At 41.2% G+C, this 26,279-nt stretch overlaps 1 protein-coding gene across 1 annotated transcript in view; it reads left to right on the forward strand.

Moving 5' to 3' along the window:
* ATP9B (ATPase phospholipid transporting 9B (putative)) overlaps positions 1-17,842 on the forward strand; it is a 283,427-nt gene extending 265,585 nt beyond the window's left edge. Inside the window, exons 21-27 of the mRNA XM_075588537.1 lie at positions 2,942-3,073; positions 3,653-3,717; positions 5,411-5,519; positions 6,846-6,903; positions 12,702-12,905; positions 14,582-14,614; positions 17,088-17,842. Coding sequence (XP_075444652.1) covers positions 2,942-3,073; positions 3,653-3,717; positions 5,411-5,519; positions 6,846-6,903; positions 12,702-12,905; positions 14,582-14,614; positions 17,088-17,224 — 738 coding nt within the window. The 3' untranslated portion in view covers positions 17,225-17,842. The remainder of the gene's footprint in view (positions 1-2,941; positions 3,074-3,652; positions 3,718-5,410; positions 5,520-6,845; positions 6,904-12,701; positions 12,906-14,581; positions 14,615-17,087) is intronic.
* The last annotated feature ends 8,437 nt before the right edge of the window (positions 17,843-26,279 follow it).

Here is a 26,279-nt window from a genome sequence, read left to right on the forward strand (position 1 = left end):
GGCAGGGGTGACTGGGTGGGTGAGTGACTGACACTGACTGGGGGTGGGGGGTGACTGACACTGACTGGGGGTGGGGGGGGTGACTGACACTGACTGGGGGTGGGGGGGGGGTGACTGACACTGACTGGGGGTGGGGGGGGTGACTGACACTGACTGGGGGTGGGGGGGTGACTGACACTGACTGGGGGTGGGGGGGTGACTGACACTGACTGGGGGTGGGGGGTGACTGACACTGACTGGGGGTGGGGGGTGACTGACACTGACTGGGGGTGGGGGGTGACTGACACTGACTGGGGGTGGGGGGTGACTGACACTGACTGGGGGTGGGGGGGGGGGGTGACTGACGCTGACTGGGGGTGGGGGGGTGACTGACACTGACTGGGGGTGGGGGGGTGACTGACACTGACTGGGGGTGGGGGGGTGACTGACACTGACTGGGGGTGGGGGGGTGACTGACACTGACTAGGGGTGGGGGGTGACTGACACTGACTGGGGGTGGGGGGTGACTGACACTGACTGGGGGTGGGGGGTGACTGACACTGACTGGGGGTGGGGGGTGACTGACACTGACTGGGGTTGGGGGGGTGACTGACTGACTGGGGGGAAGGTTACTGACTGGGGGGGGTTACTAACTTGGGGGGTGACTGACTGGGGGGGGGGGTTACTGACTGGGGGGGGGTTACTGACTGGGGGGGGGTTACTGACTGGGGGGGACCTCTGGTGTCACACACATACACATACTCCCATACACACATACATTCATTCACACACACACACATTCTCCCACACACACACACATACACATTCTCACACACACACAGGGGAGGAAAGGCCGCGACCAGCACCACGCAAATCCCCCACCCACCCGCGCCCATCTCCCGCTCGTGTGGGGGGCAGGCCGACATCCCCCCCCCCAATCAGCAAGGTGGGTGGGAGGCACGTGGCGAGGTATCCCCCACTGGGCGCCCCAGGTGACAGTCAGCCCCGCCGTGGCCGCCACTGCCCTGCTCCCCTCGCCGGCATGTCACAGTGCCTGGCCAAGCTGCAGGCTGCTTCTTCCCCCCCAGCCCGCGGCGGCATGATGCTCGTGGCGGGGGGGGGGCCAGGCCGACATCCCCCCACCTCATGCGGCGGCTGCGCCATCATGAAGGTAGGGGACGCATGGGAGGCACGTGGTGAGGGCCGAGCCCCCCCCCCAAGCCAACCGGGCTGCAGCAGCGGGGACCTCCCGCCCCTGACATCGATCGGTGGATCGAGGGGAAGGGGACAGGAGGAGGGGAAGGCTACAGGAGCAGGAAGAGGGGAAGGGAGCAGGAGGAGGGGACAGGGGACAGGAGGAGGGGACAGGAGCACGGGACAGGAGGAGGGGAATGGGACAGGAGCAGGGGACAGGAGAGCTTCCGCGGTGGGGAGTAGGGAGCCATGTGGGGACCAGGGGGATTGCAGGGAAGGAGCAGAGGGGCCGCAGCATGGAGAGTACTTACCCTCCAACAGAGCTCCAGGCAGAATGGCCGCTCGTTGGGGGCGGGCTCATATAGAGCCTGGCCGCGCGCGCCCACAAAGCCTGGAGCGCGCGCCAATCAGGAGTCAGGTAGGGGAGTTTTTTTTTTTTTTTTTTTCAGCGCGAGCAGGGAAATTTCAGCGCGAACGGGGGAATTTAAAAAAAAAAACACGTGTGCTGCTTGGGCCAATAGTTACTCGCCCGGGGGTTAAATCCACCCGCCCCGGGCGAGTAAATGTATACAATTGTCGAACACTGTATATATATATATATATATATATATATATATATATATAATAAATTAGTTCTTCCGTATTAGGTGATACCTTTTTTATTTGTCACACGGTGTGCTCATTTGCATGTCATTTCCCAGAATCCCTTGCTGCAGTGGAAACACTGTATGCTGGGTGATAATGGTGAAAGGCAGGGTTGCAGACCTGCCTAAGACATGTGAATGTGCTCACAAGTGATCTTTTATTTGCTATATGCTATACGGTGGAGGTTTCTTGTTGCCTTTTTCACCCACCATAACTTAAAACGTGTGTGTGTGTGTGTATATATATACTCCTCTCCTTGCTGTCTATCTTTTTCTCTTCCCCTACTTGCTCTCTCTCTCTCTCCCTGTCTCCTCCCCTCCTTGCTCCTATTCTTGAGGAGGCATTCCGGTTGTTGTAGACATTCCTAGCCTTTTATATTGTCTGTGTGTCAAGTCAGCCACTAGGTGTTATACCTGGTAGGTTATATATCTCGCATGTGACTTTATGAATTGCAAACATCCTTAGCCTGATTTTATATATATATTCATAAAGTCAAGTGCGAGATATATAACCTACCAGGTATAACACCTAGTGGCTGACTTGACACACAGACAATATAAAAGGCTAGGAATGTCTACAACAACCGGAATGCCTCCTCAAGAATAGGAGCAAGGAGGGGAGGAGACAGGGAGAGAGAGAGAGCAAGTAGGGGAGGAGACAAAGAGAGACAGCAAGGAGAGGAGGATACAGATGAATCACGAGGAGGAGGGAATGGAGAGCAGTGTGTACATGGGGCAGGAGGAAAGCAAAGAGAGGGAAGAAGAGACCACAAGGTGAGTAAGAGGAGGAGACAGACAGCCAGGCGAGGAGGAGATAGATGAGAGGAGGGAGTGTAGTGTGAACAGAGAGGAGCAGACACAATACATCAGGAAGTGCAATTAGAGGGGAGGAGAGAGTGCAAAGAGTAGCAGGGCATAATGGTGGAAAAAGTAAGGTGGTGAAGAGGGGAAAGAGAGAGCAAGGCATTACAGGGCGGGGTGAAAACAAAGAGTAATGTTAATGAAGGAACATGAAGATCTGCTTGATCGGGCTATATTACTCTGGGTACAGCTAATTCTACATCATTTTCTAGACTACGAAAAACAGGATAGGTAGCGCTAACTGAACTAGAATCATTTTCTAGACTGCAACATTGACAGAAATTATTGTTTCAAATTGTTCTATTTCTTTCTTCTTTTTTTTCTTAGATGTTTGCATATTTGTTTTAAATGTGGGAAATCCCATTGGTAATGCAGATGATAACCACTCTCCAGCGGTTAGTTAGCTCAAATGCGTACAAATTCTGAATAGGCCACTACGGTTCCCCCTCCCTCGCCCCATGGAAATCCCATAAATCTTAAGTAGTGTTTTTTACATTATATAGTGACATCAGATGTGTAACATAAAGTAAATTGGATTTATAAACTGTACATTTGTTGGTATTAGCTGCTTTCTCAGGTTTTTGGAACCATTTGCCACTTAAACTTCAAACTGTTACAAACCTCCAGTCTAAACAACAACATTACTAACAGATTGTTTCAAAATGTCATACATTTAGGTGTCATCTTGCCACTATATTTAATTGTTAATCATCTGTTGTGGATACAAAGGGAGTGGATATAGCTTCACATACAGAATAAGCAATACATGTTAGCAGTATTAATTGATCTTGTAGTAGGCTTTGCAATGGAAATACCAATTTTTTTCTTGAATTCTCTGATTAGACAATTTTCTAAAGTACTGAAATATAATGAAAATATTTATGATGCTGTAAAATATTGTTTATTTAGTGAACTGTGACCGACTGTTGTGAATTCTAAATGTATTCATTTTCAATTTCTTGCTTCTTTTTAAGGCTGTTTTTTCTTCAGTCTTCTATTTCGCATCTGTTCCTTTGTACCAGGGATTCCTAATGGTAGGGTAAGTTAAAACTAGTATTTAGTTGGTGACAACTTGGTAACAAAACTATTTCTGTTTGATTACATCAGGGCCAAGATCAGTTGGTTGCCTTTTAATTACGTCTAAAGGAAAATGTTATAATTAGTTTTTCCCATATTATTCATGCACTAATAGTTAACATGGCGAAGGAGCAGAAAAATAATGTCCTTTTTAAGAAACGGATATTTTCAGGCAAATGAAAGTAATTGACACTGGAGGGGTTCTATTCAGCTGTGCTATCCACACCAGGTACGTGGTGGTTTTCTCATAGAAAATAATGAAGCAGTCGTGTAACAGGCATCTGATGGAAGAGTTGCGAAATAATAATTTAACGTACATGTTTGTGCAGTAATTGTATCTCATCAAGAACGTTGAAGAAATGTGGTAATTCATAAATTGTAACTTACCCCTTGCAGCTCTCCCTACTGCCTCCTCAGCAGGGCTCCCCTGTCGCGTTGTTATTCCATGACGCGTGTGTTATGCTTGTGGCATGGATTCCCATCGTAGCCTATGTGCATTATGGTGATAGGACTGAGATCATTGTCTACTGTTTTTATGTTTCCCTAGTATCTTACACATGAGTTACCAACAACGAAATTGAATTCATAACTCCCAAAAGTGATTCCCTCCCATTGATGTTCATTCATGTAGAAAACATGCACTAATTTGCAGCTCTATTAAAACTTAGTCATTTGAATATATTTTATTTGGGAGGTGGCCTAGCTTCATAGTGACAGTGTAGGTCTGAAGTGCATAAGCAGCTGAGCTTGATTTCTCCTTTGACCTCTTATATTCACTTTGTGTGACCTTGGCCAGCCCATTTTATATCTGTTTCTCATCTTACTCCATTATAATTGGAAAACAAACACATCATAGTTTCTGCTCTGTCCTTTTCCCCTCGGATGCTGCGATGCAGGCCTAAGCACCAGAAATGTACTAATAGAAGGCCACCCCTGAGATATTTGCATGAATGCTTCTTAAGAATAATTATAAAGTTGTTTGGAATTGAACGGCTCTATATAAATGCAGCATACTATTATTATTATTATTATTATTATTATTATTATTATATGCATCCGTTTAAATACAGTTTTTTGTGCAATTAAAGCTGCAGTTCAGTCTTTTTTTTTTTTTTTTTTTTGCATTTATTTTTTTACTTCAATAGTTTCATGTGGGCAATCTCTAATTAGCTAAAGAACAGTATAGCTGCAGGTCAATACGTTTTCCATGTATTGATAGGTCGAAATTTGGTGACATATTAAAAGCTGGCATTTGTTTATAATCTGCTTGATTGGCAGTGGAAGCTCATGAATATTCATGAGCAATCCTGCACAGACAAGTGCTAGAGGGAGGGCAGGGCTGACAAAGGGGTGTGCCAGGGCTTGTGACAGGACATGAAGGGGCAGTGCCTTAGTAAATGGCTGTTAAAATAGAATACAAGAAAATTGGTCTTTCAAAGTTGTTTTTTTAAAAACAGAAAATGCTAAAAGTATTTTTTCTTACTACAGAACTGACTTATTAAAAAAAACACACATGCAGGATATTGACTGAACTGCAGCTTTAACTCCAAACATGATGTTTTATTATTTAAATCCAGTTTTGTCGCCTTTTTGTTTTGATACATATAATTAAATGGTTAAATAATCTTCTATTTATTGTTTTTGTTTTTTTGCAGGTATGCAACAATATATACAATGTTTCCAGTGTTCTCCTTAGTGTTGGATGAAGATGTGAAGCCAGAGACTGCATTACTCTACCCAGAGCTATATAAAGATCTCACAAAGGTAGCCCAGATAATTGCATTGGATTTTGATATCTTTATTTAATCCGTAAACAAATAAAAGCTGAATATCGAAATATTTTTATACCTCGTAGTATTTTCCCTATTGAAAGAGTTATTGGTTGTTACCTATTTCCCAGATGTTACATTTAGCCAACAAAAAAAGTTACATTAGACTAGTGTTTCCCAATATTTTTTACACTGTACACCCCCTCCTACAAAATAATTGTTCTGCAAAACCCCTAATTACTATTGCTAACAAAACTGTTTGACCGACCCCAGACAGTGGGGTCCTGTGCTTGTTAGGGGAATACACTTAATAAGGCCCCAAACTGCACCTCAGTGTGTGCACACAGAATGGGTGGTATAGCTACCAATCACTGCTGGAGCTTCCAAAGTCACGTCCCACAATGCCTTGCTGCTAGGGATGCAAAGCATTGTGGGGAGTGACTTTGGAAGCTCTTGCTATGCATGACAGCTATACCACCCACGCCAAGGTGCAGTTTGGGGCCTTACTAAGTGCACAGTCCTCCCATGGGCTCAGGTAACCACTATCCTGCCTGGGATCTGCCATTACATATATTTTCATGGAGACACCTCACAAACCCCCTACCTAAGTTCCCCTAGCTCCCCCTGCACATTTTATTCGGTTTATTCTCCATACTGTGCAGTGCCTGTTTTCACCTTTCTAGTTTTTTCCCTGCTCGTAGATTGTTATACTGTGCATTTTTTTTCTGAAAAATAAGGCTAAAATATGACTGCTAAACCCTTTCCAATTTGAGGTATTTTACCAAAGCTCAGAATAAGATAAGTCTCTTTAAAGTCTGCATAGAAAACAGCGCTGTATTGCCTGGTAGGGAGGAGCAAGTGAGAATAAACAGCAGTGGTTGTTATACTGTATGAACACTACTCCAGGCTGTTTGGTCTTTTTCAATTACAAATTAAAAACAGCTAGAAAAAAACAATAAGGTTGGCAATCTGCTTTAAAGGACTACATATTAAGCTCACTCACACACACTTACAGATAGGTCATTTGGGGGGGAAACTGCACCTTTAATATACTATCATTTACTTTTATTCTCATAGTGTCTTGTCAAGCATTGCCCTGGAATAATTCTTCTGACCCCCTGGTGACAAAACTATAACTAGCCCAAATACATGTTACTGTTTATAGGTATTCATATACAACGCACCTCATTTCACCAGCTTCATTAATGTGGGTTTGCTTTTAGATTGGTATGAGCGAAAACTTGATTAGTGCTTACATTAGCATCCTATATTAAATTAGTAGAAGTGTCTTTTCTTTAACATTACCTGTCTTTATCCACAGGGAAGATCCTTGTCTTTTAAAACCTTCCTCATCTGGGTTTTAATCAGCATATACCAAGGTAGGAGAGAGCCTCATTTAGCTAGACTAAAGGATTTTTGTCTGCCATTATTGTTTTCGTTCCAGGTTTGCTTCCGCCAGCTTAAAATGTTATCAACAGTCACATATTGCTTTCTTTTTATCAGGTAAATCGATATTCCAGCAGTACACCCTGCCAATCTGCAATGCCTTATGGGAGATTGGTATTTGTATTGATGCATGTCACTTAAAATCAGTGCTATTTTTAATTAAAGGCTAATCCAGGAAAAATATTAACTTTTGCTTCTCACATTGCATGCATTCATTCCTTTTAGAAATTAATACCAGTTAGAGTTGTTCCTAATCAGATCTGCGTGGCACTTTTCTGGAAAATGAAAGGACATTTATGTAACATGCTCTATAATATACAATAATCTCATAAAGAGAGGGTAAATCTCTTAAACTTCGTTTACAAATATAATCTCAGTGTATCAATTATTATGGTGTTTACTTATTTATTCATAATTGCAACTGCGGTAACTCTGCTACTGTAGTCATGAGGACGCATCGAAATACATTTCACAATCCTTTTCGATTTATTTTATCCTTTACCTGTTTGTAAATTCTGTATTCAAATCATATTTGTGTGTATGTAAACATCTAATTTGAGGGACCCACATGTTAATTTAAATGATTTGTTGTATATTATGGGGGGAGGGGGGTTATGCGTGCGTACGCGCGTTTAGGTGTGTCACAGAAATTTTATCCTAATTGTAGTATACACCTCTGCCCTGCCCACAGTTTACCTATACCGTCCAAAAGCGCATAACAAAATTCTGTCATCACCCAAGATACCATTAAAAAAAAAAACTTGTCACTAGGGAGAGGTAGTGGCTCAGTGAGTAACGACACTGACTGGCACTGAGTTTGAAGCAGGGGAGCCTGGTTCAATTCCCGGTGTCGGCTCCTTGTGAACTTGAGCAAGTCACTTTATCTCCCTGTGCCCCAGGCACCAAAAACATAGATTGTAAGCTCCACGGGGCAGGGACCTGTGCCTGTAAAATGTCTCTGTAAAGCGCTGCGTACAACAAGCAGCGCTATACAAGAACATGCTATTATTATTATTACTTGTGGAGGGCTTTTGTTACTTTATTACTCACTATAACTTTTAATATCATCACCCAAAAAGCTCCCCCTTAACACCTCCTCTCTGTATATGTCGGACCCAATTGTCGCCCAAACACCATCTCTGTCGTGATTAAGACCTATTCCTTCTCAATCATAACATGCTTTTATTCCCATCCCCTGACATATCCTAAGTTGGTCCTCACCTTTAGAATTTTTTTTCCCACCCTTAAAACTCACTTTTCTTTAAGGAAGTCTACCCAACATACTGTATTTTTGAATATTAACAGCTTCGGTCTTAACCAGGACACCTGTCACCCAATGTTAAAAGAGGGCCATGTCATGTACTAGACATTCACTGAGTCACAGAACTTCAACGACACGAAACTCTTCCTCCCATCATACCTTGTGTTTCCATGCTCCCTGCCTCCCTTTTACACACTAAGCTCCTACTGTACCAATATGTATTAACGCTGTAATATTTCTCTTTTCTAACTTATTTTCTCTTTCACGTTCTGTGCTGTAGAATATGTTTTTGCCGTACAAATAAAAGATCATTGAGACTAATAATAATAGGAGATAGTAAATTAATAATCATTCAGATGTAGTAAGACTCACGGTCTCCGGCGCCGTGGTCAAAGAAGCAAAAGTCTGCTGCGCCAGGGATAATGTCTGCCGCCATCGAGCTGTGGGAGGTTCATGCTTCCTAATGGGACCCTACCCAGCGTTAATCCTCCAGTGCCGCGGTCACATGAGCCGTCTTCGGCTCCGAAGACACTTCGTTTTGGTACATCGCATATTGACTCCCAATGCTGAAAGATACTTTGGGCATAGATGAATTGATTGTGATTTTGACTTTGCATGTGTGTAATGAAACAGGTGCTACTTTTGTCACTGAAACAAAGGCCCTTTAGCAGCAAATGAATGGCAATTGTAAGGTTAAATATTTGTATCTGCTATGAAAATCCAACAGCAGTAATCATGTTAAATATTGTATTGTATGTCTTTATTTATATAGCGCCATTAAGGTACATAGCGCTTCACAGTAGTAATACATGTGGTACTCAAATAAATAACAGATAATATAAATAACAGATCATGGGAATAAGTGCTTTAGACATAAAAGTAACATTAAGGAAGAGGAGTCCCTGCCCCGAGGAGCTTACAGTCTTATTGGTAGGTAGGATGTACAGAGACAGTAGGAGGGAGTTCTGGTAAGTGCGTCTGCAGGGGGCCAAGCTTTATGTATCATGTGTTCAGAATATCCACAGTGCTATTCATATGCTTCTTTAAGCAAGTGTGTCTTAAGGTGGGTCTTAAAGGTGGATAGAGAGGGTGCTAGTCGGGTACTGAGGGGAAGGGCATTCCAGAGGTGTGGGGCAGTCAGTGAAAAAGGTTTAAGGCGGGAGAGGGCTTTAGATACAAAGGGGGTAGAAAGAAGACATCCTTGAGAAGAACGCAAGAGTCTGGATGGTTCATAACGAGAAATTAGGGCTGAGATGTAAGCAAGGGCAGAAGAGTGTAAAGCTTTAAAAGTGAGGAGAAGAATGGAGTGTGAGATGCGGGATTTGATCGGAAGCCAGGAGAGGGATTTCATGAGGGGAGATGCTGAGACAGATCTAGGAAAGAGTAGCGTGAATCTGGCAGCAGCATGTAGGATAGATTGTAGGGGAGACAGGTGAGAGGCAGGAAGGCCGATTACAGTAATCAAGACGGGAGAGAATGAGGGCCTGAGTCAGAGTTTTAGCAGTCGAGCAACAGAGGAAAGGGCATATCTTTGTTATATTGCGGAGGAAAAAGCAACAGGTTTTAGAAATGTTTTGAATGTGAGGGGCGAATGTGAGCGAGGAGTCGAGTGTGACCCCTAGGCAGCGTGCTTGGGCTACTGGGTGAATGATCGTAGTTCCAACAGTAATGTGGAAGGAGGTAGTAGGGCCAAGTTTGAGAGGAAGTATGAGGAGCTCTGTTTTATCCATGTTGAGTTTAAGGCGGCGGAGGCCATCCAAGATGATATAGCAGAGAGACATTCTGAAACTTTGGTTTGTACAGCAGGTGTAAGGTCGGGTGTTGAAAAGTATATTTGTGTGTCGTCAGCATAGAGGTGATAATTGAACCCAAAAGGTATTATTAGGTCACCTAGAGAGAGTGTGTACAGAGAAAAGAGAAGAGGTCCCAGGACAGAGCCCTGGGGTACCCCCACAGAGAGATCAATAGAGGAGGAGGAGGTGTTAGCAGAAGAGACACTGAAAGTATGATGGGAGAGGTAGGATGAGATCCAGGATAGAGCTTTGTTCCGAATACCAAGAGTATGGAGAATGTGAAGGAGAAGAGGGTGGTCCAAGGTGTCAAATGCTGCAGAGAGGTCGAGTAATATGAGCAGAGTGTAATGACCTCTGTCTTTGGCAGCATGCAGGTCGTCAGTTATTTTAGTGAGGGCTGTTTCCGTGGAGTGAGCAGTGCGGAAGCCAGATTGTAGAGGGTCTAGGAGAGTATAGGTGTTGAGAAAATGGAGCAAGCGAGAGAATACAAGACGTTCAAGGAGTTTAGAGGCAAAAGGCAGGAGGGAGACAGGTCGATAGTTAGAAAGACAGGTAGGGTCAAGCTTGCTGTTTTTGAGTAATGGTATGACAGTTGCATGTTTGAAGGAGGATGGAAAGGTTCCAGAGCAGAGGGAGGAGTTAAAAATGTGTGTGAGCGTAGGGATTATAGTAGGAGCAAGAGGTTTTAGGAGATGGGAGGGAATGGGGTCAAGAGGGCAAGTGGTAGAGGGAAAAGAGGCGATCAACAGCGACGCATCCTCCTCTGAGACAGTGGAAAAAGAGTCAAGGAAGGCAGGAGGAGAGTTAGGAAGATGTTTAGGATGGGAGGAAGAAACAGAGGGGATGTTCTGACGTATGGATTCCACCTTTTCCTTAAAATAGTCAGCAAAGTCCTGAGCGGAGATGGAGGAAGGAGAGGCAGCTGAGGGTGGTTTGAGTAGAGTATCAAAGACAGAGAACAGTCGGCGTGGGTTAGATTTGTGCATGTTGATTAATGAAGAAAAGTAGGCTTGTTTAGTTTGCGAGAAGGCAGAGTTGAAACAGGATAGCATAAATGTGTAGTGAAGGAAGTCTGCGAGAGTATGAGATTTCCTCCAGAGGCGTTCAGAGGAACGAGTGGAGGAACACAGCATGCGCGTGTGAGAATTTAGCCAGGGTCTAGGGTTAGAAGGGCGAGGTCGGCAGAGAGAAAGCGGGGCATGTAGATCAAGAGAGGAGGACAAGGCAGAGTTGTAGTTCCTGACCAGGTTGTCAGGGTCTGTAGCAGAGCTGAGAGATGAGAGGGAGGAGCGTAAAGTGGACTCAAAGTCAGGTAAGTGAATAGATCGCAGGTTTCTGCAGAACCGGGGGGTAGATGGAGATGGAGAAGCGAGAGAGAGAATGAGATGAGGTGATGGTCAGAGAGAGGAAAAGGGGAAATGGAGAAATCGGAGAGAGAGAAGTTTTTAGTGAAAACCAGGTCTAAGTAGTGGCCATCCTTGTGGATGCTGGCTGCAGTCCACTGTTGAAGGCCAAAAGAAGAGGTTAGAGAAAGAAAGCGGGATGCCCAAGGGAGAGAGGGGTCATCAATGTGGCAATTGAAGTCCCCAAGGAGAAGAACAGGGGAGTCTGAGGAGAGGAAGAAAGAGAGCCAGGATTCAAAGTGAGAGAGAAAGTCAGAAGGGGGATGAGTAGAGGTAGGTGGGCGATAGATGACCGCCACATGGACAGGGAGAGGAGAGAAGATCTGGACAGTGTGAACCTCAAAGGAGGGAAAAGCAAGAGAGGGAGGAATAGGAAGGGTTCGGTAACGGCAGAGAGAGGAGTGTGGGAGAAAGAAAGGCCAACGTAAAGTTATTGTCCTGACGAGGAGGATATATACTGAGAATTATATTTGTTCGTGGCACTCCCACAATTTAGGATAGAGATAAGATCGGAAAGCGCGAAGTTACTACTGCTTTCCATGTATTTATTCTGCATGCTCTAACATCGCAAGACATTTTAGTGTTTTCATAAGATACAAGACTTAAAATGACATTCCAAGTGTATTTGAAGGTGTACTGATTTGGAGACAAGTAAAATTGGGTAGCCATCTGTCATTATGTATAGAACTACTGTATATTCCGATTGTGAAGGTGTCATTGTCTGAAAAAGGCTCCAAAAAACTTACAGAACCACACAAAAATAAAGAATAAGAGCATGTACTGTGTTTAACTATACAAATGGGTACAAATTACCAAAATATAGTAAAACACCACCGATCTAAACATTGCTAATTGATTATACAGTTTTAAAAGTGATCCTGTCCTACAGTAAACTATAAAGTACAGTGAATTAAAGTTGGTATTCTTATCTGAATATTTATAATATTACTAAGAATCTCTATGCAATTACAGACCATCAAAACTCTTTTTTATAGCTTAAAGGATGTTTAGGACAGTTTGTCTGGCTGATTTTAAGGTGCATTGTTCCAAAAAAAGTGTGTGTGGGGGGGGGGGTTCATCCCCACAATTAATTCTCTCTACTGTTGGGAAATGCTCACTAAGAATTGTGTTTTCATAATTGACTTTGTGATAAAATGATTGTCTCTCTATGTTATCAAGTAGTTTTTGCAGAATTATCCTTTGCATCGTGCTGAAAGTTCCTAAAACACAAAGTGCCTCTGTAAATGTTTGTTTTTATCTGTGTTTTTTTTAAGGTGGCATCTTAATGTATGGCGCACTCCTGCTCTTCGAATCGGAATTTGTTCACGTGGTGGCCATTTCCTTCACTGCCTTGATTTTTACCGAGCTATTGATGGTGGCACTGACCATAAGGACGTGGCACTGGCTAATGGTTGTAGCTGAATTCTTCAGCCTCGGCTGCTATGTGGCATCACTTGCTTTCCTTAATGAATATTTTGGTAAGTTCTGTTTATAGGTCATCGATGTGTCTTAAGTTAAGGAATTACATTACATTGCTTTTCATTTAACTCTTCCTTTCATTTAACTCCACCAGCACTGCACTTTTTGTCCAGCTGTATTAGTTTTTTGTTATTGATTGCTAGTTGTAATAAGGTTGCATATGACACTGAATCGCCCAGTTGTGACGAGCTTCTCCGTTTACATATGACATCTTACGGACCATTTACCTAAATGGTCCCGGGAGGTGTCTTGTGTTATAGCCCCGCTTAGTAACTATAGGCCTACTGTACTGTGTCACCTTATCAGATAATGGGAACCTGAGCGCCAGCAAAAGCTTTAATTTATACTGTTCTCATAGAATATCAATTAACTAAAGCATTAACATCAAACTAGTACACCAATTATTTATGTGTCTGTATTTGCGTATACATACTAGAATACTGTACTGGAGTCTTTCTTATTAATTGCTTTGTTAAAAGAAAAAATAAGGCTTTATTAATAAAAGCAAAGCACTTTCTTTTTGCATAAATCAAACATTATAGCTTGTGGTTACTCTGAATCATTGTCGGAGATGCATCGGGTTAAAGCAACCCTTCGTATTGGGGCCGTTTTTTAAGGGACACTGGATATCTGACGTGACGCTGAAGACCTATGACCTACTCAGATTCTCAGATTCTCTGATCGTCTGTCACAAATACAAACAGCATGATATAAATAATATAGTCAAAGTCACCCTGGTAAAGGAAAACCTTAGAATAAATCTGCTAATACTGTAAGAGCCTATACGCATATTTACTAGTGTTACTCCATAGTGCACCTTTCGGTCAGTAGACCCCTTATGGCACATTCATGTGAAAGGGCCAGAAGATCTTCCCGAGCCGGAATGTGTCTTAGGGTATATATATACCCATAGAACCGTTTAGCAAATATGTCTCTTCTATATGTATGTATCAATAATACCACTACTGTTATATAATATAATACATAACAAAATCAACGAAAATACAAGCACTAAGGTAACGTGGCATTTGGGGATGTAATGAATAGTGCTTTGTTTATGGTTTGGCAAAGGTAAGAATCTGATGAGTGTATTAACATGTCTATGACAGGTCTCCAAAACGCGCTTTACCCGCATGCAAACTTGCACACAGTATCACTTTTTAGCTTCCTTTTAATTTTCAACATGGATTTTCCCCCCTGAGCTTCACCTGCTGCATTACACATCCTGTGTAGTGAAGCCTGAATTAAGGAAGTACAGAATCAGAAAGCTCATTCAAAGACAGGCATTTGGTCGTTAGTTTCTGATTGATTCCTCATTGCGCATTGTGAAGCTACTAGTGACTGCAAAGCAGATCGAATCATGGTATAGTAAGTAAAAAAAAAAAAAAATAAGGACTTGGTTAATTGATACGTATATGTGATTAAGACTCAATATAAGTGCTAGGGTAAACTTCAGTTTTCTGGCACGAAGATTTGTTTTTCGGTTAGAAAAACACTAAAAACCCATTTAAGTTACAGCTGTATTTTCAGCTGTAGGTGTGCTATAAATGTGCTTTTTTAACTACCCTATATTCTGCAGTACCTTTGCTTGTCTTTTTTCTGCATGTGCTATAAATTCCTTGCTTTTTAACATCTCCCGTCTTGATTCCTCTGCTTGTTTATCTTCTTGTCTCAGGTCTTGGTAGAGTGTCATTGGGAGCTTTCTTAGGTAGGTGTCGGTAAGATTTTCATAAACTTTAGCAGGAGAAAACAGTTGCATTGTCTCTTGCCGCCTTGAGTGAGAAAGTCCATTGCTGACTTAAGCAAAATTGAACCATAACCAAGGTTAAAAACACAAGCAAATATTACGGTCATTAAACAAACTAAATATGGTCATTGCCAGAACCCTCTGAAACAAAGTGGCTAAAATGAGACGTTCAGCTTAATCTGTTTCTTAAGTCCATACTAGTGTTCCTCTGTAATGTTCGCAGTGAAAACCATCAGTAATGGTTAAAAGATAACGATTTTTCCCCCTGAAAATGCATGACACTGCAGATACTGTATCACTTATCCAGTTGTAAAGGTGAAGAGCCAGTAACCTAGTTACACAGCTATTTAGTCCTTTTCAACCGCCTATATGCAGTTGCGAACTCTGAATTTTAAAGTTGAAAGCAGACTGCAAATCCAATACAAGAAAGTTATTTGGGATTTAAAATATATATATATTTCTGCAAAGCAAATTGCTTCAAAATCAAATTAGATGTTCATTTCCAATGTTCCATTATTATTACTATGATTTTTATTATTATGTAAGATTACACTTTTGTCACCCTAATGCTTCTTTTAGACTTCTTAGGTCTTATAGTATTTTTTTTCTTCTTCTAAACGGAGTATAGACATTTGGGGGGGTTATTCATTAAACTGTGATAGTTCCGATCAGGGCACTATTGCACGGAAACTCCCATTGACTTCAATGACTTTTTGTGTTGTCCTTTAATTTGCAATCTCATTAACATGTTACTTTCCTATATGTCGTTTATACTGGTAATCTCAGGATCATGTAATTATCAATGTACTGGCAAAGCTATGAATATATAATTATAACCATATTAACATTAATAATTCCCATAATCCCGTGCTTTTTCCCAGTTTAATTAATTCTTCCTTGTCTCCGATCTTCCTCTGCTCTTTGACTTTGCCTAGAATGTTCAATCATTTTGAAATTATTCTCAACAGTTTATATCCCTCCTGTTTACATTTGTAAGAGCATATTAACATGTTTTACATTGTTGTAACATACCTGCCAGTGAAATATCACAACATAAAGACTGTTCCTTTACTTTCTACTGCAGGACAACCTAAAATGCATAGCACCGGTGTTTGCCAGCTGAAAAGGGAGCATAGGAAAACGAAAAACAATAGTTGAATAGAAATACATATGAACTTTCTTCATATGGACTGTAACAACAAAATAGATGCAGACTTTTAAAGTTCCGCTAATTCCTTCATCGTCAGCATTTAAACTTAACATTTATAAAAATATACTTTTGACCATTAAACAAAACTATATATAGTTATGATTGCCGCAACTAGGCCAAAAGCACATTCTTATTTATGGGATAGTTCTTTTAGGAGCGATAGTGAGTTTGTTTTTGATCTTTTAGAAGCAAATATTAAAACTTAATCTCAAAACAGAGGACACAGCCCAACCGGAAGTAAATGGCAAATAGTTATAATAAAAAGAGCTGAACCACTGAATGGCGTCTACACGTGATAACGCTCCGATGTGGTTACGTATGACGTGTAAGTGACGAGATCACGTGTAGACTCCAGTCCGTGGTTCAGCTGTTTAACCTCCACGGATCCAGTACTGCAAGTTTGGAGTCGGGGGACCAGGTGCCCTGGGCTCTTGCTGAATTCCAACTACGGACCTTTTCCTACTCTCACTGGGAGATCGTGGAGACTATTTGAACTTTTTTAATTGTAAGTCCATGATATGTGTTTGTGCGTTTTATTATAACTATTTGCCGTTTACTTCTGCTGCCCTGTGTCTTCTGTTTTGTTGTTAGAAGATCTGGCTGCAGTGTTTGGTGGGAGAACGGAGCACCCACTTCAGCCCCAACTTAACTTAACTCAGTATGGTAAACCCCATCCTTTAGCTTCTCTGCATACCCAGTTTACCAACCCCACACTGATGAGACCCATAAAGGTCAAAACAGCTGTCTGTGGGTGGTTTTCTGGGTATGCACCTTAACCCTGGCTGTGCTCAAAGCTGTGACCATGCAGCAAGCAAAAGCTTATAGGGGACCATGTTAAATGGTTTTTGAAGCAAAAAGTGGCACTGTGAGCTCATTTGCATGTCATTCCCCAGAATCCCTTGCTGCAGTGGAAGTGCTGTGTGCTGGGTGATAATGGTGAAAGGCGGGGTTGCAGACCTGCCTAAGACATGCAGATAAGCATACAGTTGTATTCACATTTGCATATTTGCTTTGCTGTGGAGGGTTTTTGTCACTTTTTTTTACTCGCCATAACTTAACTCAGTGTATATACATATATATATATATATATATATATATATATATATATATATATATATATATATATATATATCAGTGCTAACGGTACTTTCGGTTTCCTTATCTCACATTGGCTTGAACTCTTATTGATGCTGAAAATGTCATCATGCTGTTCTTTCTAAACAGATGTTGCCTTTATCGCAACTATAACCTTCCTGTGGAAAGTGTCGGCCATTACCGTTGTTAGCTGTCTTCCTCTCTACATCCTGAAGTACTTGAAACGCAAGTTCTCACCTCCAAGTTACTCCAAGCTTACCTCATAGAAGTACCTATGGATGGATCTATGGGTATTCATGCATGCCACTCTGGAAGGGAAATAGCATTAGCTCCCCCGCTGTGTTCCAGTGATTGCAGTCTTATGATTAAGCTACTGACAGGAAGGTCCACAGAGGCTGTATGGAGAACATGAGCACAACAGAGAGGATGTCTCTCTGAGTGATAGGAATTAAAGAAGAATATATAACTGATACAAGTCAGTAAAATGAAAACAAAAATGACATTCTCATTTACAGTTGATTTGTGCTTTTTTATTTTAACAATGTTCATTTCTTTAGCATGACAATTACACACTTTATTGGCCCTTAAGAGTTTGGGGGAAATAAATATTGTTTTTTACTGTCTTTGTTTATTTCAATCCATTCCTTGATGTTATTATAGAGAAACACATATTCATACATCTTTTGAACAATCCCTTGAAGTTGTATGCTGCTAAATTTCACTGCATCGAACATTGCTAAACATACACTACCGGTATATTACATGTGTATAAGCATTTATATAGCACAGTGTTACAGCGGGAGCTGTTGTCTTCATTGTTACATTTGTCATCCAATTTCCAATGTAAAAAAAACAAAAAACAAAAACATTATATGGGAAAATCACAGCACTTTCTTAAATGCACATTGGAGCCATGTTGCACCAAACCTGTAATATGTCTGTACATAATTCCATGGTAGTAATTGCTCTGTACAGACTGTCAGACTGAGCGCTATGTGAATACGTTTCAAACGCATCTCCGTCTTGTATCTGTAAATATACACTCCAATAGGTACAAGGTATACATTCCCCAATATTATCACACACTGGATTTTATTAGCCACTACGTTTAGTTGCCTTGTAATCCACATACTTTGGTTACTCAGGTAAAAGAAAAAATAAATGATACTGTACTATTTATTCATGTTTGTGGTAGAAGAATCCTTTATCTTCCAGTGTGCAATTGCTATTCTTACAATGTACATTTCTCATTTCTGTTCTGTATCATTTTTAGCGGGCTTTGTAATCTCTAAAATGTTTTACGATCTTATAGCAGCTTGTCATACCACATACCAAAGTACCATGGTAATGGCATACGCCAAGGGTATGTGTTTCGTTTGCACTATGGGACAGAAATATCACATTGGGCATTGTAAACTGAACAGAAGTTTCTTATTAAACAAACTAAACGTATTTACATACGCATGCCGGCAACAGATATTCCTAATGTATTTTCTGTATACTTTGCAAGCATTCATTTGACTTCAGGCATTTAAAAAACCACTTTGGTTAACTTGATGGATGTACAGTACATGTAAATATGCAGATTTGAGCTGGTTGGAAGGTACTTCCATTTGTTTTGTTTAACATGCTTTTTATTTGAAATACTGTATATCTTTGTTACAAAAGCAATAAAGTCTAATTTCTACCAAAAGTGGTTATGTATTGAATCTTTACGTTTTCCCGTAATATTTGACCATCGATGCTTGAGATTAATGCAGATACAATTTAATATCAAAAATGTATGGCACTTTTCCATGTTAAAATGGAGACATTATCGGAGGAGCTGTATCTGCATAAAGTAAGTGTGACGAGACGTTGGTTTTGACGGATTGCGCTATCTTCTGCTAGTGTTTTAATCAAATGTAAGAAAGCGTTTCCTTCATGTGACGCAAATTCTTAGCAAGTCAAATTTACACCACTTCAGACCTGACGGTGCAAGATAAAAAGTGATGCAACATTTAATACATCTCATTAAAAGCTGTCCGTCGCGCATTCTGACTCCGATTGACACTTACCAAATCACAAGGTGAGCTGGGTATCTTCTTGCTGCACAATTGTAATCAGGTCTTACACCAGACATTATAGCATAATACAGTGTTTTCTTTTGCATTTGCAACCTGCAAATGAACCACTGTATTACACTATAATGTCTGGTGTAAGACTTGATTAGAACAGTGCGGCAAGAAGATATCCAGCTTCAAGTTTAACTTTGTGGCAAAAGTGGGAACCCAGCCACTCTTCAAATGCCTGCACTTCACAAAGAAAAAGGACACCCACTATAATTATCTAAAAGGAGTGCAGTAAGATCAATAACCTTTATACTGACTGAAGAAAACACAAGGTGATGCACACAGCACACAGGTTGGCACAAAGAGCTGGATACATTGACACAAATAGATGTATGATGAAAATTATGCAGTTTGTCCGTTTTGCTCCAAATGTTCCTCGACCCATCTCCCCCATTGACTTTATTCATATTACATGGACGCTGTAATATATACCTACTGGCAATATACAGAGTATTTTTTTTTTGTAAGCTCTTTTCGTGATTATTGATCCGTTCCTTGATTATTGTCATTATTTTATAGATCCACTGCTTTTCAGTGTTCTGCAGAATCTTCCATCAGTGAAAGGGGCTGTAAGGCTGACCGTTTTCAGATCTCAGAAATAAACTTTTAGGATGTGACTTCTACACTTCGCAATATTTCTGAGTTGTGTCCACAAGGTGGCGATATCGTCATATTATCCTGCTCTAAAGAAAAACACACTACAGTACTGTATGCTCACTGCATCTTGGACAAAGTTCAAAATGTGAACTTGTATACTTAATAGTATGCTGGAAATGTGCCCCAAACCAGCAATTATCCGTGCAGGAAAATAAGACATATAAAATCGGTAATCAATTCGCCTTATAATAGTTAAAAAAAAAAAATGTATGGATATATTTGTTATATTTTGAATGCCACATGAGCTAAAAAATTATTGTCCGAGACACAAAATCCCTCTTTGCGTTTTGTCTAGACCCTAAACTCGTTTTTTCTCTATTACCACTAACCAAATTGGTCATTGGTCATTGAAAAGTGATGCTAAAGCATAGCTTTTCTATCCTCTCCCAACATCCCTGTTACCCACAGTTGAGCAAATAGTTTTGCGTGTAATCATAGATTATTACGTGTCGTTGGATAAATGGCCTCGTACTGTTAAGTACAAAACTGATCTGTATCTGCTTAGCAGTAATATACATTGTTGGATGAGCAAGTGAAGACATTATCTAGCCTTTGTGGCCACTTTGAGTGTGTTTTTTAGTTTGGGTGTTTTTTTCGGTGTTTTCTCTCCACAGGCCAAATGCACTGGCTGATTCTGATGCCTTTCTGCCATCCTCGCTTAGATCTGCCAGAAGTTTCAACCAAATCGGTGCAGCACCCATCATGGATTTAATTTTCGGGTTTTTTTCCAGTGATAAAGAAAAATTAAACGGTACATCTCATCGACCTGATTCTTGATACAAAACTTGAAATGTATTATTTTGCAACTTGTACTATGTTTTCAAACAATTTACTTGAACCGTTTCAGAGAAATTAAATATTAAAAATGAAAATAAATTGATAACCACTGTAACAAACAACACTGTACTGTACCACAACAACAACAACAACACTGTACCACAACCACAACCTGTAGATTTACTTTGACATCTAGGTGGCAGTGATAATAATTCACAGTGCAATAGGTTTTCCACGATGTCAGTATAACTGTTTATACATCACGGCCTTCTTGAGAACAATGAGCTTTGAGTGTAGTTTTTCATCTTTTGGACACTATGTTGTATGTATGAAGGAGATTCATCGTTACATGGAAGTATTTTGCAGTTTACGATATTATATTAAAGTGGTATTCAGCATTCACATTTTTGTTTGACTTTAAGACCGTGCTTGATCATGTGACAGACAATAGCCGGCCTTTCTGGACTATTTTGTTGCTGGTGCCTCAACTGTCAGTGGAAACTAGACTTATTTATAGGCTTGTATAATACCAAACAATAGTGTGAGAATTAAATTGGCCAGATATTACCATTTTTTTACTGAAGCTTGAGAATAACAGGACAATTTGATGACAAAATCAACAAATAAATGGCGTTTCAAATTTCGTTTTATGAATCTTTGTCCTATTAGGTTTAATTGCTCATACCACAACACGGTATAAAATATAGCGTTTTTCTAGTTATTATACAAATGGGTAAATGAATGGACTAACCCTCCAGGCGCTCAGAATAAAGCATAGTTTTGCTGGTGAGCAATGATAGAATGAATCTTATAGACCCCGGCTATACACAACCATTTAGCAGTGTGAAAAATATATCCTTCCCCCCAACCGGCTCACCAAGAGCACTATCAGGCTGGAACACGGGAAACTCACGTATAATTCTTGGGGCTGTTGATGGCAAGCCTGTCCGGTCTTGACAGTGTGATGTACTGTATGCTCTCGCTCTTCCTGGATGAGGCTGGGATCTCTCCGTCGCAGGCTCTTGTTGCTTCACCGCCAACCCTGCTATCCGCCGATGCGGAGGGTGGTCACCTGACCGGCGGCATGGATGGTGCTTCTGAATGACGTCACGGCAGACCCGGCAGCCAGGAACAACCAGCAGTGACTCGGCGTGCAGGCGCGCAATGAACCAGCATAGACAACCTCTTGAAAGAGAGAGAAAGCGCCGCACAGCACAAAAAAGGAAGTGAAGGCTGATGTGAGAAAAATAAAAGAGCTTTATTTGCACAAGGTGCAAGCGAAACCTCTTAACGCGTTTCGGCCTGGGAGGCCTTTGACAAAGGCCTCCCAGGCCGAAACGCGTTAAGAGGTTTCGCTTGCACCTTATTTCGCTTGCACCTTATTCGCTTGCACCTTATTTATTTTTCTCACATCAGCCTTCACTTCCTTTTTTGTGCTGTGCGGCGCTTTCTCTCTCTTTCAAGAGGTTGTCTATGCTTTTTCTAGTTATTGTTTATATGCACAAATAAATATGATGTAACGGTATATGATATGTCGCAGAGTTGTTTTGATGAATCATTGAAATCATGAGTTCATGTGAATTGTTTAACCAGTTATGGTTAGTTTACTGCACTTCAATTATGCTTGTAATTAATAATTACCACATATGCACAATGTATGTGTACCAATTGAGAGAAATTACATTTGATTAAATTTTAAGGAATAATGTAAGTCTATCAATTAAAAAAAAAATCTTAATGTGGCAATAGATACTGCACTATATAAGATAAGAAAAACGGGAAAAAAAATGTACAAAATTAATTGGCTTATAAAATTGAGTTTTAGGGATTTACACAGTATCAGGGAGACTGTATATGTGACATTTATCTACTAAATTCAATCTCGTGTTTCATCCTTACTGTTGATTAGCTGTCCCTCACAAGTGAAAGCAGTGACATTATTATGCTGGTGTTAAACACTCATCTACTATGTTCTACTCCAGGTGTGCGCAGACTTTTCAGTTTGCGCCCCCCTTCTCCACCCCCCCTTAACTTGTCTCCGTCGTAAAATGACGCCGCAGGGTCACGTGACTGCGCAGCATCCTTTGACGATGCGTTGCCATGGCGACGCGTCGCTGAAGACAAGGTAAGGGAATATGCAGAGGCCTCGCTAGATCCCCCCAGCATTTAATTTAAATACCTTGGAGAAGAGCGCAGGGCCTCTGTAACCATGCGCCCCCCCTCGAAAATGTTGCGTCCCCCAGTTTGTGCACCCCTGTTCCATACCAAGCAGTAGAGATTTTTTCCCACCTGTGATTGTAAATGAATTAAATTAATGCAACTGTTTCATCAGCTATGTTTTCAATAGCAGATGAGATGATGCTGGTTTGAGCAAAACATTTTTGTTGTTTTTTTAACTGTAGCATGACTATAATTTTAGGAGCAGCAATTTGTTGCACAATAGTACAGGGGTGCGCATTTTCCGGGGTTGGGGGGAGATACGGTGGTTACAGAGGCTCCACACTCTTTCCCAAGGCATTTTAATGTAAGGCCGGGTACCCGCGCGAGGCCTCTGTAACTTCACTTACTTTGACACGGTAACACAGCATCAATTGACACCTCATCACCAGAGCAACGCGTCGCCAAATGACAACGGGGGTCACGTGACGTCACATGACCCCTCTGCATCATTTGACGCCTCAGACAAGGTATGGGGGGGGCACGAGCACTGGGAAGAGAGCAGGCAGGGGGTCGCAGGGCAAAAGTTTGCGCACCCCTACATTAGTACATTACAATCAGACAAACTGTCACTCAGCTTAATTATGTGTGAGTGGCAAAATCTATCATGATAGAACCCTAGACGTGTCTGCTCTTCTCTAATGTGGCCAATGAAGCATAGTAGGATCATGCAAAGATGTCTCCTCTTTCACTGAGAGGGTTTAAAAAATAAATACACGAGGATGGGAAAGAAAAGGAGTGACGGTGAACATCAAGTTGCTTGTACAGAATGGCTGTAGGTTTTGAGTCAACCCCCAAATTAGTTGAAGCAATAGTATTTTTAGAACTGTGTATTAGGTAAAAACGTTAGTTCTCATAAATTTAACTGTCACACAGTTTTCAAATTATATATTGATTCATTGAACTTCCCCTTGTCAAACCTTAGTTTACTTATAAGAAGTTATGCATTTTAAAACAAATTTATAAGAACTGTATGATGTAATTATTACATTGAACGTCTTATCTTTTGTAACACCACTCTTCTCTGATGCCAAGTAATAATAGAACAGAAATAATGTGTGTCTTTTTAATATTATGTATCTCTGAGTAGTAATAGGGATAATGAGAGCTATGGTTAATTGTTAACAGATACATTTTGAAAACCTGACCTGTTTTACTGTACTTGGGGATTCATAGTTCCATCAATACAGTATCTGTGCAACTATTGTCAATGCAGATTTCACATTGATTGAAACATTGATGGGCTAAACCCCTAAGACTTTTTACTCTGTTACCTGGTCAAAATTAAAGAAAAAACACTCCATTCAAACCAGTGAGTAACCGGCAGTGCAGCCAATTACCAACTCCAGGGAGAGGTTTGCCAGGAACCAAGATGGCCATGTAGGAGCAATTTCCAGCAACCCCAGACCAGAACCCCTTCAGGAGAGACCTCTGTGTGACCAGAACCTGGCTTGATCTGTGATCTTGGCGACTTTTCATTATTGCAGAAATGTCTCTGACGGTTGGCAGACTTGGTGCTAAACAATTTGTGAGGGGTAGCAGACTCGGAGTAAATCCGTCTATGATGGATAGCTGACTTGAAGTAAGTCTGTTGCATATGGGTAACAGATTTGATGTGAGACCGTCTCTTTCGGGTGACAGACTTAAGGTAAGACAGTTCCTTTGTGACTGTCACTGTCTGACGGTTCTAGAAACTTAAGGCAAAAAGGACAAAGGCAGTGTTTCGGAAGTAGTGTCTGATTCATCAGTTAAATCATACAGTTGAAGCTGATCAAAGAGAGAGAAAGTAATTGGTCAACCAACAGTTCTGGGACAGAAAGCAGTGGTACTGTAAAACTTGATATGCAGAAGACTTGAGCTGTTGGTGGCAACCAAGTTTTTTGGACACAAAAAACAGCTGGTTATGAGTAGTGTCCCAAGAAGATTGACTTAATAGTGACATAGGAGGACTCCGATAACATCACAGGCATCGTTAACTCAGAGGCTAACACTTTCTGCTCAGCCAATTACGTATACATAGATACCAGTTCATGATGAGTCAGAATTTGTAGACATGCAGAGAGGTAGGAAAGCTAGAGACTCGGGCACAGACTGTATAGGCCCGTCAAAAATATGAATTTCTCCATAGTAGTTCCAGAATATGAAGTTAAAACCACAGACAGTCAGAATCATACGGCAAAAGTTCTAGTGAATCTAGTCTGATCAGCATGTAAAAGTTCATGAGAATGTTCTGCCACAGGTTGAATCCGGTCAAAGGACAGCATGGACAGACACTCAGGGGGTTCAATGAAAGGTGCAGATACAATTCTTTTGTCAAGGTCTTGTTCAGTTACACATAGCCACTTATCTCGGACAGTCAAGGTGACAAAGTAGTTCTCTGCCGTTGGATTGGCTATCAGTAGGAGGTCAGCACCCTTGGTCAGCGGGGTATCGGAATGCATCAATACTGATGCCAGGGAATCTGTAAGTAGTAAACATGTATTTGACATAGGAGCCTTGGAATCTGCCATGGGTACATCAGGCTCTGCAAGAGAATCGGTGTACAAAAAATTGTTTTGTTTTTTGCAATGGAGGTCATAGAATCAGCAGAGGATGCATCAGATACTACAGGGGAATCAGAAAGAAGTGCGCTTGTCTTCAAAGCGGGAGCATACGAATCAGCAACGGGTACATCAGGCTCCGGCAGAGGAATCGGTGAGCAGTAAATCTGCCTTTAAAACAGGATCCAGTAAGGATTATATCATGTACTATATGAATGGAGCATAAAACAGATGCTCCTATGTGGAATAATATATAATAATTTGTGAAAAACATAAAAATACATAAAATTTATAATAGCAAAGTATATAAATTGTGTGTAAATTGAAAAAAGAACTGATTAGTGACAGAGACACTGTGTAAGCAGCTCAAACCCACAGAAACTATCCTAGATAGTTCCTAAACAATGTGACGCAATAATAGGGGAGCGCTAATGACCCTTAAAAAAACAAGCTATTTGAAACATGGAATAACTGATACAAATAAGAATACAAAATGTATCACTAGTATAGAGATGGAAAGATACAATAAAAACAGTACAGTATGTAGGCTTTTCTTCCACTGCCAGCTTCTCACAGCAATGATGCAAGGATAGATAGGTCTCCTGTTCCCGAGAGAGCACATTTTCACCATTGTTTGAAACATTGAGCACAGTGTTGTGCGGTCTCTCTCTGAAATCAGTGGAGGTTGGAGTCCTCTTGCTGGAGACTTTTGACTGCTGTGTCCTCGGTTCCCTGGGAATCAAAGCTGGTATCCTCAATCTATGCAGTGAATCAGCCCCTCCAGTCACGTGGGAAGTCCCACAGTATCAAACAGCACGACGGAGAGATAATAGTTTAAAAGTAGATAGATTTATTGTACAAAAGTAATAATAACTCGCATATAAAACTCAGTCTGGCGGCGACAGCAGTTCCCAAGATCACTATGGTACAGCCAAGTCCCTGCTACCACTTCCGGTATTCACTGCTGGAACGCAGCACTTCCTGAAAGCTACGGTGGCCTCCAGCATGAAAATTCCCAT

The sequence above is a fragment of the Ascaphus truei genome, chromosome 2 (genome assembly GCF_040206685.1).
Source record: "Ascaphus truei isolate aAscTru1 chromosome 2, aAscTru1.hap1, whole genome shotgun sequence".
Taxonomy (NCBI): Eukaryota; Metazoa; Chordata; class Amphibia; order Anura; family Ascaphidae; genus Ascaphus; species Ascaphus truei.